Here is a 14,875-nt window from a genome sequence, read left to right on the forward strand (position 1 = left end):
GTTTGCTTAGTTGGGTAATGAGTAGGGTTCATAAATTGGAGTGATGAGGTCAGACAGCATTTCCATCATATTCTTTATTTGGAGGGTGTATAATTAATTGTTTCTAATTCATCCCTTATTCCTACTTTATTCTATTTGATTGAAAAATGAGCAATTGATGTCCATAGTTCTTTGCTTTTAGAGGTGGCTTCTTTAGGTTTTTTGTGATTGAGCTTCATTGTCTCTAAGCTTTTGAAAGTTTTTGGTATCAGAAAGATGACTAAACTTGCAGGGGTGATTTGGAGTATTAATTTAACAATATTATATCGTTCCAAAGGTAAGCTTCTCTGATTGCATGCCAGTCTTAAAATGAACTCTCTCAAAAGTAAAACATTTTCAGGTACATGTTGAAAAGTACTTGGGCAAAATTATTGTGAAAGCTCTTTTAAAAAACATTTAAAGTTAAAGTTCTACTCAGATGCTTCATTTTTGATTTGTAGGCAATTCATTCTGAAAGATAAGACTGTTAGCATATAAACTCTGTTGGATTTTTCCAAATAGGAAAGGCTTTATGGTAGTCCAAGGACCCTTGACTACTAGCCCATATCAATAGACTAGCCATTTTATGGTGAAATTTTGGTTGTCAAAACACATTAAAAACAAATGAACATTGCTATTTTCATTGTTGTCACTTTATTTCTACTAAAAATGTGTTTATAGAATAAATTTAGGTTTTGTGCAACCCAAATTTGGGGGAATCCATCATTTAAGCATAGAACAATATGATATATCTTACAACAACAATAAAATGCCTAACACTGTGATTTTTATTAGAGGACTTGTTCTTATTTTCTTTTTTACTGATGGTAAATTTTACCCCCTCTCTGTTATTCTTGCTGCCATTTTGTATCTATTTCAGTTGAGAACTTTTTTCCATATCTAAAGAGTAATTCCATCATTGAAACTTCTATGTGGTATATTTTGTATATAATAGTGAATAGTGATGATAGCTAGGGGCAGGGCACTCTGCTATCCTTAAAGGATAATAGTAATAATTATATTGTATAAAATGAACGTGAGATTGCATGTTTTAGATTATATAGTCTTTCATTATTTATTTATTTTTTTTTAGAAGCTCTTACCTTCTATCTTGGAATCATACTGTGTATTGGTTCCAAGGCAGAAGAGTGGTAAGGGCTAGGCAATGGGGGTTAAATGACTTGCCTAGGGTCACACAGCCAGGAAGTGTCTGAGACCAGATTTGCACCTAAGACTTCCTGTCTCTAGGCCTGGCTCTCAATCCATTGAGCTACCCAGCTGCCCCTAGAATATAGTCTTTTAGAAGATCCTTGCATGATAGGAATGGGATGGCCACCACTCTTAAAATTTTGCTTTCATTTTTGGTGACGCCTTTGACTTTAGCTATACATATCTAGGGTTGTCTATTAATTCATTAACTACTATATACCTAGTGGTATGATCTCGAGGTGAGGTAGAAACTTAATGAAGAAAGAACACTCATTAGGACTTAACTTGGAACCTTAAACATGTAAAAGTGACGTAATGGGATAAATGCCTATTAGGTATAGGTAAATGTTGCTGTGGTTTGACAAACAATTGAAAGAAAAACTTTCTGAAAGGATCATGTTCAACTTGTGATTGGTAAGCAGAGAATCATCTAGTTTGTTGATGATTCCTAACACTTGATTTTCTTTTTTCATTAGTCTTTTTTCCATTTCATTCTTTCTAAAAATTAGTTATAAGGAGATGGCAAAAAATCCAAGTCCTTTTTTTCCCTTGAGTTTAATAATATAATATAATATCTTATGCAAGATAATATGTGTAAAGTACTTTGCAAATCATATGGACATCAATTGTTAATTCCAGTTTTTATTAGCATAATAATATGTGGCCGTCAACTAAAGTGATTTTTTGCATGATTTGTAGATATTTAATCTATAATGACTTTATTATTATACCTTAGGTATTATATTACTATCTTGAGAAATTTAGAGTTTTCATGTAGATAATCTCACTTATTATAATTGGTTAAAGCAATATCTTAGCTTTAAAATTTTTTTTAGTTGGGAAATTGAAGACTGGTGAAATTTGGTATTTATCCATGGTTGGACATTCGCTGGTAGAGTTATTACTCTTATATTAGGTTTAACTCCCAAATCTAGTGCTCTTCTTCCTGGGCAGTGTTACTTCCTATAAAAGGTCAATGAGGGAGAACTTTGAGATGTGACTCAAGGAAACTATCAGTTAACTTTTCCGTTTTTCATTGATTAGTAGAACAAACCCAACTTTAATGTTTTTATCATTTTCACAAAGGAATTCATTAAAAAATATAATTCCCATTACCATTCCTTCTTAAACTGAACCATCATATTTTATTTCATTCTTAACAATAGAAATAACAGCATAAATTCTTAACAGTATAAATTATTTACAAATAATTAAATAGGGGGTTATACTAATTTTCATTAAGAAGATCAAATTGAACAAAGTTCAAGTTAGCAATAAAATTTTAAAATATCAAATGATGTATTTAGTGACTTAATTTGATCTGCTGATTTTAGTTATTTTTTTAAAACTCTTACCTTCTGTCTTAGAACCAGTATTGATTCTAAGGCAGAAGAGTGGTAAGGGCTGGGCAGTGGGAGTTAAAGGACTTCCCAGGGTCACAAAACTAGGAAGGGTCTTAAGGGCAGTTTTGAATCCAGTACCTCCCATCCCTAGGTCTGGCTTACTGAGTCACTCAGCTGCCCCTTGATTTTAGTTACTTCTTAAGATAGACTGGATATATCCTTAGCCCCGTCCTTTTCATATTCTGCCTTTAGTTAGTGTTTTACTCTGTTACTATGTGATACTTCATTTCACTTATGTCTTTGTTTATCAATAGGAGTGAGTTTAATATTGACTCACCATCTATCCTGTGGTTACTTCAAAGTGGAAGATCATTCTAAGCTCTCAATTTTCTAAAGGTCCCCTTACATTTTATTTGGTATTCCAACCTTCAAATAAGATGAAAATAAAATTTAAAATTTAAACAAATAAAAATTTTGTCATTTGACCTGAACAGATTTTTCTTAGATGTGTGGTATGGATAGTATTAATACTTTCAGTATCATAGATACCAGTGTTTTGGAATTAAATTAAGGTTAGGATAATTATTTTAAAGAAAAAAAATCCTTTGCCAAAAAATTTAAAAAAGACTTTTGCAGAAAAGACATTCTTAAATGTAAAATTAATGCTTGATTTCTTTGTCTTTTAAAAATAACATTTATCTTAGAACATGGGTCCAAACAGTTTGATTAATGCTTCTATTTCTAGAGTATGGAATATAACTTTAGAGGGCACTTTTGGGAATGAAGGGAGGGATCTGTTAGATGACAGTGTGCTTTAGAAGAAAGCAGACTGGACTTGGAGTCAGAGGCTTAAGTTCAAGTCCCATGTGACACATTGTGAGATTGTTCACAAACCATTTAAGCTCTCTGAGCCTTACTTTCCTTATCTTTAAATTGGGGATAATACTTTGAAGCAGTGCAGTGTACTGGATGGATGCCACCATAATAGCCATGAAGATCTAGGTTTAAGTAGGACCTCTGACAAATACTTGTCCAGTGATCCTGGACAAATCGCTAAACCTCTGAGTGCCACTGGCTACTGACGAAGACTATAAGTGGCAGAATAAATCCGACTTATAATGGTAGAAGAAGTTTCTTTGTGAAGTTACACTTTCTAAGATATAGATCTAAACCCAGTAAATAACTAAATAAATAATAGTGCTTATAGTACTTACCTGACAGGGTTATTGTAAAGCTCAAATAAAATATTGTATGTAAAACTTTGCAAACTTTAAAGCGCTATATAAATGCCAGTTATTATTATTATTCTGCATTATAGAATGTAACGTAGACAAGTAATTCGATTTGGGTATCCTTTCATGGCTTCAGCTGCCTATTGGACGTCAGTGTGTGAATCATTATCGACGACTAAGGCGTCACTGTGTGTTCTCACATGAGGAACTTATCTTCAAGATGGCTGCAGATCCAGAGTGCCTCGATGTAGGGCTTGCTGCTATGGTCTGCAAAGAAATGACCCTTATGACTGAAGAGGAGACTCGGCTGAGGGAATCTGTTATACAAATGGTGAGTAAACTTTGTGCAACTTTGTAATTTCTTTTCACTTACATGTAAAAACAATTTTTAGCTTTTTTTTTAAAAATTTTAGTTACAAATTTTCTCCCTTCCTATTCTCTCCCTGAGATGGCTAGTAATTTTATAGCCTGTGCTGTCATGCAAAAATTTCCATATTTGTCATGTTGTTGAAAGAAAACACAGATCAAGAAACAAAAAATAAAATGAAAAATAGTTTGCTTTGATCTACATTCAGACTCCCATCACTTCTTTCTCTGGAAGTAGATAAACATTTTTCATTATGAGTCCTTTGAAATTGTTTTAGATTATTGTATTGCTGAGAATATTTATGTTATTCACAGCTGATTATCATGTAATATTACTCTTAGTTTTGCTTATTTCACTTTGCATCAGTTCATAGGTTTTTCTGAAATCATCTTGCTTGTCATTTCTTATAGCTCAATAGTTTTCTATTACAATCATATGCCACAACTTGTTCATCCTTTCCCCAGTTGATGGGCATCCCCTCAATTTCCAGTTCTTTACCACCACAAAAGGAGTTGCTTTAAATATATTTCTATAAATTGGCCTTTTCCCTTTTTAAAAAAAATCTCTTTGGGATTCAGACCTAGTAGTGATATTTTTAGGTCAAGGGGTATGAACAGGTTTATAGCCCTTTGGGTATAGTTTCAAATTACTCTCTAGAATTTTTAGATCAGCTCACAACTCTACCAGCAGTAAGTTTCCCACATCCTCTACTACATTTATCATTTTACTTTTCTGTCATAATAGGTAATTTGATAGGTGTAAGATTTTCTTAATTTGCATTTCTCTAATCAGTAATGATTTAGAGCATTTTTTCTTTTGACTATAGATATAGGCTTTGACTTCTTCATTTGAAAACTGCTTGTTCATATCCTTTGACCATTCATCAATTGGGGAATGATTTGTGATCTTATAAATTGGACTTTGTTCATCAAAGACACTTGACTGTAAAAATTTTTTTTTTCAGCTTTTGCTTTTCTTATATTCTTGGATGCATTTATCTTGTTTAGGCAAAGCCTTTTAAAATTTAACATAATCAAAATTATCCATTTTATATCTCATAATGCTATCTTTTGTTTGGTCATCAATTCTTCTGTTATTCATAAATTTTATAGGTAAACTGTTTCATGATCCTCTAATTATCACCCTTTATTGTTTAAATCAAGTATCTATTTTGCAATATCTTGGTATACCGTATGAGTTGTTAGACCATATCTGCCATACTGTTTTGTAGTTTTCTTAGCAGTTTTTGTCAAATAGTGAGTTGTTAGCCCCAAAGCTGTGATTTTTGGATTTATCAAACCCTAGATTTACTGTTGTCTATTACCATTATATATTATGTAGCTAATCTAATTGACTGATATACCACTATTTCTTAGCCAGGATTAGTTTGTTTTGATGATTATCACTTTATAATACGTTTTGAGCTCTAGTACACCTAGACTGTCTTTCTTCACACTTTTTCCCCATTAATTCCCTTGATATTCTTGACCCAATTTGGTTCTTCCAAATGAATTGTTACTTTTTTTTGTAGCTCAATGAAATAATTTTTTTGTAGTTTAATTGGTATGGAACTGAATAAATAAATTAATTTAGGTAGGATTGTCATTTTTGTTATATTTACTTGGCCTACCCATGAACAAATAATATTTTTATAATTGTTTTTAGATCAAAATTTGTGTGAAAAGTGTTTTGTAATTGGTTCATATAGTTCCTGAGTTTGTCTTAGCAGATGGACTCCTAAGTATTTCATATTGATTATACAGTTATTTTTATTGAAATTTCTCTTTCTAGCTCTTGCTGCTGGACTTTGTTGTTAATATATAGATAGAAAAGCTAATGATTTATTTGGTTTTATTTTATATCCTGCAGTTTTGCTAAAGTTGTTAATTATTTCAACTAGTTCTTTAGTTGATTTTCTAAGTATACCATCATACAATACATGCAAGGAGTGATAGTTTTGTTTCCTTATTGTCTATTTTAATTTGTTCAATTTCTTTTTCTTTTCATTGCTGTAACTAGCATTTCTAGTAAAATATTTAATAATAGTGGTGATAATGGGCATCCCTGTTTTGTTGATGATGTTAGTTAGGTACTACTTTTCATTTTAAGGAAAGCTGCATTTCCTATGCTTTCTAGTAATTTTTATGGTAATGAGTTGTAGTTTATCAAAAAGTGCATCTGTTGAGATAATATGATTTTTCTTGGTTTTGTTATTGATATGACCAGTTACGCTGATGATTTTCCTAATATTGAACCAGCTCTGCATTCCTGGTATAAATTTAGTGTATAATCTTTGTGATATATTGTAATCTTCTTGATTAGTATTTTGTTTAAAATGTTTGCATCAATATTCATTAGGAAAATAGATCTATAGTTTGCTTTATTGATTTTCACTCTTCCTAGTTTAGGCATTAGAACCATAGTTGTGTTATAAAAGGAATTTGGTAGGATTCCTTCTTTGCCTATTCTTCCAAATAGTTTCTCCAAATACTACTGGAATTACTCTTTAAATGTTTGGTAGAATTGCCATCTTATCTTTAGGATTTTTTAGGGAACTCATTTATTTTGTCAATTTCTTTTTCTAGGGTGGGATTATTTTTTTCTTTAAAAAAAATTTTTTTTTAATTAGATGATTTAGAATATTTTTCCATGGTTACAAGACTCATGTTCCTTCCCTCCTCTCCCTCCACCCCCTTCCTGTATCTGACACACAATTCCACTGGGTTTAACAAGTGCCATCGATCAAGACCCATTTCCATATTATTAATATTTGCACTAGGGTGATCTTTTGGAGTCTGCTTTCCCAGTCATAGCCCCACCAACCAATGTGATCAAGCAGTTGTTTTTCTTTCCTAGATATTTCTTTTTTTAAACTCTTACCTTCCACCTTGGATTCAATAAAGGCAGGAGAGCAGTAAGGGCTATGCAGTGTTAAATGACTTGCCCAGGATCACACAGCTGGGAAGTACCTGAGGTCAAATTTGAACCCAGGACCTCCCTTTTCTAGGCCTGGCTCTCAATCCAGAGCTACCAGCTTCCCCCCCCCCCCCCCCAAATATATATATATTTTTCCCATTTGAATTATTTAGTCAATTTAGAACATTATTCATTGTGTTAAGATTTAAAACCGCCAAACTGTGGCAGGTAAAAATTACTTTTTCTCTGCAAGGAGTATTATATTTTTTTAGAGGTTTATTAAGGATTAAGAACTTAAGAAAATACAAGTAAGAAAGCACATGCCTGGGTGGGCCAAGAGGCCCATTCAATTTGACTTACATCATGAGAGGCATCTGCTTGGAAGTGGAAACAGGAAAGAGACCCAGCTGTAGGCGGAGACTCTTTAAATAACAATTTGTTCTCAGCCCAGGTGAGAATCTCGAGAACTAGAGCAAAGACTTCTGGGGATTGGAGTCTGGAGTTCAAGTCTCCATTTTTACACTTGGTTACAATAATCACATTATTTCCCTCCCTCCCCTCCATCCACCCTTTCTGCAGTCGACGTGCAATTTCATTGGGTATTACTTGTATCCTTGATCAGAACCTATTTCCATGTTGTTGATGTTTGCACTAGGATGTTCATTTAGAGTCTACATCCCCAACCATATCCCTTCGACCCATGTACTCAAGCAGTTGTTTTTCTTTGGTGTTTTTACTCCCACAGTGTTTCCTCTGAATGTTGATAGTGGTTTTTATCTTAGATTCCTCCGAATTGTTCAGGATCACTGCATTGACACTAATGGAGAAGTCCATTACATTTGATTGTACCACAGTGTGTCAGTCTCTGTGTACATTGTTCTCCTGGTTCTGCTCCTCTCACTCTGCATCACTTCCTGGAGGTTGTTCCAGTCTCCATGGAATTCCTCCAATTCATTATTCCTTTGAGCACAACAGTATCCCATCACCCACATATACCACAATTTGTTCAGCCATTCCCCAATTGAAGGACATTAGGGTGGGATTATTTTAAATATTCTATTTCCTCTTTTGTTAATTTGGGCAACTTATATTTTTATAAATATTCATCCATTTCACTTAGATGGTTAGATTTGTTGGCAGATAATTGGGCAGAATTGCTTTATTTATTTTTATTTTTTTAAAAACCCTTACCTTCCGTCTTGGAATCAGTACTGTTTATTGATTCCAAGGCAGAAGAGTGGTAAGGGCTAGGCAATGAGGATTAAATGACTTGCCCAGGGTCACACACTTGGGAAGTGTCTGAGGCCAGATTTGAACCTAGGACCTCCCACCTCTAGGCCTGGCTTTCAATCCACTGAGCTACCTAGCTGGCCCTGGTAGAATTGCTCTAATTTCTTCATTGGTGGTGAATTCATTCTTTTCATTTTGATACGGATGACTTTTTCTTTTTTTAAGTCATCCAATGATTTATCTTTTTTTTTTTTTCAAATAAAACCAGTTTCTAGTTTTATTTATTAGTTCAATTGTCTTTACATTTTATTAATTTCTCCTTTGACTTTCAGAATTTCAAGTTTGATGTTTAAATGGGAACTTTTCATTTGTTTTTTTTTCCAGTTTTTTTTAAGTTGCCCACACAGTTCATTGATTTATTCTTTATTTTATTGAAGTAATTATTTAAAGATACATTTTTCCTTAACAACTGCTTTAATTGCATCCCATAAATTTTTGTATGTTGTCATTCACTTTATAATGAAATTATTGATTGTTTCTATGATTTGCTCTTTGATGCACACATTCTTTAGATTAGATTAGTGGTTCCAATTAATTTTTAATCTCTTTCCACAGCCCTTTACTGAATATAATTCTCTCTGCATTTGATTGTGAGATTTTTAATGGCCACAGCCAGTTTTTGTATAGGTACTCTGTACCTCTGAGAAAAAGGTATATTCCTTTATATTCCCATTATGTTTTCTCCAGAGCTTGATACCATATCTAACTTTTCTAAAATTCCATTCATTTCCATAACTTCTTTCTTTATTTTTTGTTTAGATTTATCTAGTTTTGAAAGAGCCAAGTTAAGGATCCTTTATTTTGTATAGTTTTACTTTTTCCTCCTGCAACTCATTTAACTTTTCCTTTAAGAATTTGGATGCTATACCTTTTGGGTCATATGTGTCTAGTACTGGTATTACATCATTGTATAAGATATCTTTTAACAAAGGTGGTTTGCTTCTTTTAATTAGATTTATTTTTGGTTTGCCCACAATCATAATTGCTACTCCTACTTTTTTCACTTCAGTTGTCATAATAGATTCTCCTCTGGCCCTTTACTTTTATTCTGTGTGCCTCTATGCTTCAAGTGTGTCTCTTGTAAACAACAGATAGGATTCCAGTTTTTTAAACCACTCTGCTCTCTGATGCCATTTTATGGGTGAATTCATCTCATTCCCTTTCAGTTACTATTTCCCTTCATTCTGCTTGTCCCTATTTATCTTTCTCCTTTCACCCTATAGAAAAGTTATACTATTCCTTTTCTAATGGGGAAATAACATATGGAAAGTTTCAGCTGTAAGTCATATGAGAAGCTCTAGTGGTTCTTAATGCCTCTTTTTAAAAATATCATCCAATAAAATCATACCAGTTTCTGATGTTGAACCATTTGACAATGACAAAATCTTTGGTGTCATGAGCTTTCTTTTGGGGAGTTTCAATAGCTATGGCCGTACCTTTCATTGTGCCTCACAAAGTATCGTACTTCCCTACTTTGCTATCTTTCAACTATGCCATCTTTTATTTGATTGGTTTAGCTGAAATCTTTACTGTTATTTTTGAATCATTGATTTCTTTAACTTGATATTTATATTTTCTTTTATTGTTTAAAATCCTGAACTTAACTGTCAGTAAAAGGAGCATTTCTATATATGTATATTAAATAGAAGAGGATTGCAAATGAAACTCTGAATCTCTATTATATGGAGCTTGCTTTTCTTTAGGAATATACAATAAATTCAATATGTAATTTTGAAAGCTCTTTGTCTTAGTCTCTGATTTCTTCTGACTTTTTCTTTTCTGCTGCCCTGCCCCCTACCTAGTTAAATTAAATGACATTTCCCCCTTTCAAATGTTTTTTATTTCCACCCTTCTCCATTCCTATTGCAATTTATTTGATTTAGTTCTAATAATTTATTTGGTGGATTCTGTGACTTGACATTTTCCTTAATCCAATCTTTGTTTTGTTTGCTACTAGCAGACATTTTCTGAAATATAGCTTTAGTGTATTTACTTTTTAAAAATACTTTGTTTCCTGTTTTCTAGCATATTAAATCTAACCCCCTTGCTTGACTTTCAAGGCTTTGGTGGACCAGTCTATATATTATTTCTTATTAAATTCAGTCTCTCTCTGTTCTAGACAGGCTTGTTCCCTCTCCTGCTTGATCCCTCTCTCCATATTGTTTTCCTTACCTGGAATTCTTGTCCCTTCACTTTCTTGTCCTACATACAATATAAATCCATCTAATTCCCCACTTAAGTGGCCTTCCCTAGTTATTTCAGCCTTCATTTTTTTTTGTATTCCTATTTCCTTTATGGTCTAAGCCATAAAATTTAGCATTAATCTTGTTTGATAACACACATCTTAAGGGTTAAGATATTCATATAAGTGACTCAGATCTTTAAAGCTTATTATGTGTTATGTCTTTACCTTAGAATCAATTCTGTACATTGGTTCCAAGGCAGAAGAGGGATAAGGGCTAGGCAATGGAGGTTAAGTGACTTGTCCAGGGTTACACAGCTAGGAAGGGTCTTTTATTTTCTTTAAGCTTTTTTCCCCCCACATTATTTTATTTATAATATTTTCCCATTGGTGTACATGATTCATGTTTTCTTCTCCCCCCTCCCCCGGAGCTGACAAGCAATTCCACTGGTTTATACGTGTCTTATTACTCAAAATCTATTTCCATATTATTCATATTTATAATAGAGTAATCTTTTAAAAACCACAACCCCAAGTCATATACCCATGTAACCAAGTGATAAATCATGTTTTTCTTCTGCATTTCTATATCCCATAGTTCTTTCTCTAACTGTGGATAGCATTCTTTTTCATAATCTCCATGGGATTATTCTGATCATTGCATTGCTCTTTGTAGCAAAGTTTATTACATTTTGATCGTCCCATAGTGTTTCACTTTCTGTGTATAATGTTCTCCTGGTTCTGCTAATTTCACTCTGCATCAGTTCATGGAGGTTCTTCCAGTTGATATAGAAATCCTCTAGTTCATCATTCTTTACAACACAATAGTATTCCATCACTATAAATATACCTCAATTTGTTCAGCCATTCCTCAATCGAGGGACACCCCCTTGTTTTCCCTTTTTTGCCACCACAAAAAATGCAACTAATTTTGTACAAACATTTTTTAAAATCTCTTTGGGGAACAAACACAGTAGTGTTATAGCCGGATCAAAGGGTATGCAATCTTTTAAAGGCCTTTAGGCATAATTAGGAAATGTCTTAATGTCAGATTTGAACCCAGGACTTCTCATATTTATTATGGGAGTCAAGATAGAGACTATATTTCTAAAATGAATTTTTTGACAAGAAAAATCATCATGTGAGCATATACTGAAAGTAATGGTGATTTCATGTCACTTAGGTTTTATAAAAGAAGTTAAATTTGAAGGAACAGTAAGGCCAATCACCTTTGTATTTCCCTGCTCATTAAAGAAGATATAAAATGGCATCCTGGGTTGAAAATTGGCCTTGGAGTTAGGAGTTAGCAATTCAGTTTTATTAATTTTTATAAGACCTGGTGCTTAGTACTAGGTATACAAAGAAAGCAGGAGGTAGTGCTGGCTTTTACAGATCTCACAAAATTCAGATTCTCCCTCTAACCCATCAGGAGGCCTTGTGACCCTTGGGAAGTCGCTTAAACTCTTAGTGCCTTGAGCAAGTCTAAGAATGGAATTTAAGTTGACAAAGTTGCCATTGTGCATTGGTAGATTGATTTTTCTTTATTGGAAGTTCTCTATATCCATGAGATCATAGAATCTCATTCCCAAAATAAAATCTGTTACTATATTGTAGTATAATACTATAGGTTTTTTATTTTGTTTTGTCTTTGTTACTTGTAGCTACTTTTAACAACCCTCCTCTTTAAGTCTTAGTCATGTGCTCTCAAGCTACAATAGTAAGTTCTAAGTGAAGTCCTAAAGGTTCCAGATTTTAAAACACAAGTTTTAGTGCCTGAGTTTTATTCTAACTTATTTCAGTTACTTAAAGGACTTTTTTGCTTACTTATGAATTCTTGGTTCGGACATGTATAACTGAAGTTACTAGAGGTAAGATAGGATGCCACTGTACTATCTTATAGTGGTTAGTATTGTCATGTGGTGTACAGGGAATATATATTACAATTTTGTTTTCTTCTCTCCTTGATTCTCATTACCCGGGATAGGGCTGAGCACATAGCTCAGTAAATTTTTCAAGATTTTGATCAATATTTTCATTACTGTGAGGCTATAGTAATCATGTTTGAATATCAGCTTGTGGTATGATCTTTTTTTTGGGGAATATCTTTGTTATTCAGTCATTTCATTCACTTCTGACTCTTTGTGACTGAATTTGGGGTTTTCTTGGCAAAGATTCTGGAGTGGTTTGTCATCTCCCTCTCTAGATCATTTTGTAGATGAGGAAACTGAGGCAAACAGACTTAAAGGACTTATCCAGGATCACCCAGTGAGTTAAACAAGTGAGGCTGGATTTGAACTTCAGGAAGATGTGAGTTTTCCTGATTTCTTAAGTCATGTTTGATCTTTATAATTTTGTTACATTGACTTTTTTGGTATGTGATTATTCTTTCCATCTACTTTGCTGGAGTCACTATTTAAATTGTTATCTTGTTCCTGCTTACTTCACTTGGTATCAGATCTTTGCATGCTTTTCTGTATTCATATACATCATTTCTTGACAGAACATTAATATTCTATATATTCATCTACCAGTTTATTTAGGTATTCCTTAATCAGCAGGCATCTATTCCTCCCTCCCCCTCAATTTTTTTGTTGTTTAAAAAAGGGGCTGCTATAAATATTTGGGTGTATGTGGAAACTTCTTATGAATGGCTTCTATGGGATATAAGCTCAGTTAGAGTTTGATTCAAAGAGTATGGACATTTTACATTTTGTATATTATTCCATCGCTCCACCAATGATGTATTAGTGCATCTATCATTCCAGCATTGAGTATTGCGAGTGATGGAATGGTAGTGTTGCCAATACTGAAGCCAACAATGAATGTTGCCATTTTTCATTATTTGCCAAATTGTATACTATAAAATTTCAGGGTTGTTTTGATTTATATATATATATATATATATATATTTTATTATTAGTTTTTTGGAGCATTCTTTCCTATGATTGTAAATATTTTATGGTTCTTTGGATAATTGTTCATTTCTTTTGACCATTTATCTATTGTTTAAAGTTTTTTTTGGATATTTTATTTTCTCAATTATATGTAGTAACAGTTTTCAATATATGTTTGTCAAAATTATAAGATCAGTTGTCTGACCACTTATCTATTGGGGAAACCTTCATTCTTTAGTTAATAATAGCAGGTTGGACTTATGGGGTAAGTTAGGGAAAATAAAACTAGAACATGTAGACAGCTAGGCGTGGAGAGCATAAGGCTCTTGTCTTAATCCACAGAGAATAAAGCAGTATCCTTAGAACCATAGTGTAGAGAAAACAAAAGCCTAGTAAGTTCAAATGACTTATTCATTGTTGCACAACTTTTGAGTCTGATAATGGAATCAAGTTCTTTTGACTTCTAACTCCTTACTTTATTCCTGTGTAGTATATTCACTAGTAAGTTTTTTAGGTTATTTACTTAATTTTTTACCCTTGTCATTATTTATAGTTTCAATTATTGTCCCCATAGCAGTAGTTGAATTTATGAATAACATTAATAGCATAGACATTGCTGTTATCCTTGATGTATGTCTGTTATCCTTGATGTATGTGAGTACCGTACTTTCTTGCATGCTGCAATTTCTATCCTAAATCAGAAGAAAAATCATAATACTTCTGTCTTTATGTATCAGGATTATTTCTTGGATGTTAAACTCTTAGAGGTTAGAAATAGTTTTTGACTTTAGAACAATATCATACAATGGGAACTAATACTTTTTTATATTATTTAAGGGCAAAGTATTGTTTGTTATGTATTTTTTTTGTTATTAAAGGGAATTGCACCTTCAATAATTATACTCATAATTAATCAGTAGGTAATTTTTGTTCCTTTTTAAGGGCTCATTTATTTTTAGTGAAAAATTCTATTTCAGGGTGTACTATTATCTGAAGAAGAGGTGTTTGAGCTTGTTCCGGATGATGAACGACAGTGTTCAGCTTGCAGAACGACATGCTTTCTCTCTGCTCTTACTTGTTCTTGTAACCCTGATCGGCTTGTGTGTCTCTACCATCCAGCTGACTTGTGCCCTTGCCCCATGCAGAAGAAATGTCTTAGGTATGAAAACTAATCATCTTCTTTTAAGCTTTCTGCCATATTCCTCTTGTTTGGGGAACTACAAAACCAGCTAGAGGCAGCATGGTAGCACAATGGATAGAAGATTAGATCTGGACTCTGGAGGAAGATCTGAGTTAAATTCATCTTCAGACACTTACTGGTTATATAATGTGACTCTGGGGTCTCCATTAAACCTTTCTCTACATCAGATTTTTCATCTGCAAAATAGGAATAATAGTAGGCCCTGCATAACAAGATTGTTGGA

General features: G+C 33.2%; 1 protein-coding gene across 7 annotated transcripts in view; it reads left to right on the forward strand.

The window, feature by feature from the left end:
• The window catches only part of KDM5A (lysine demethylase 5A), a 133,195-nt gene that overhangs the window by 36,264 nt on the left and 82,056 nt on the right, over positions 1 to 14,875 (forward strand). For all 7 annotated transcript variants that reach the window (XM_007503792.3, XM_016425964.2, XM_007503791.3 and 4 more), the window contains 2 exons: positions 3,939 to 4,133; positions 14,429 to 14,610. In XM_007503792.3, coding sequence (XP_007503854.1) covers positions 3,939 to 4,133; positions 14,429 to 14,610 — 377 coding nt within the window. The remainder of the gene's footprint in view (positions 1 to 3,938; positions 4,134 to 14,428; positions 14,611 to 14,875) is intronic.

The sequence above is a fragment of the Monodelphis domestica genome, chromosome 5 (genome assembly GCF_027887165.1).
Source record: "Monodelphis domestica isolate mMonDom1 chromosome 5, mMonDom1.pri, whole genome shotgun sequence".
Taxonomy (NCBI): domain Eukaryota; kingdom Metazoa; phylum Chordata; class Mammalia; order Didelphimorphia; family Didelphidae; genus Monodelphis; species Monodelphis domestica.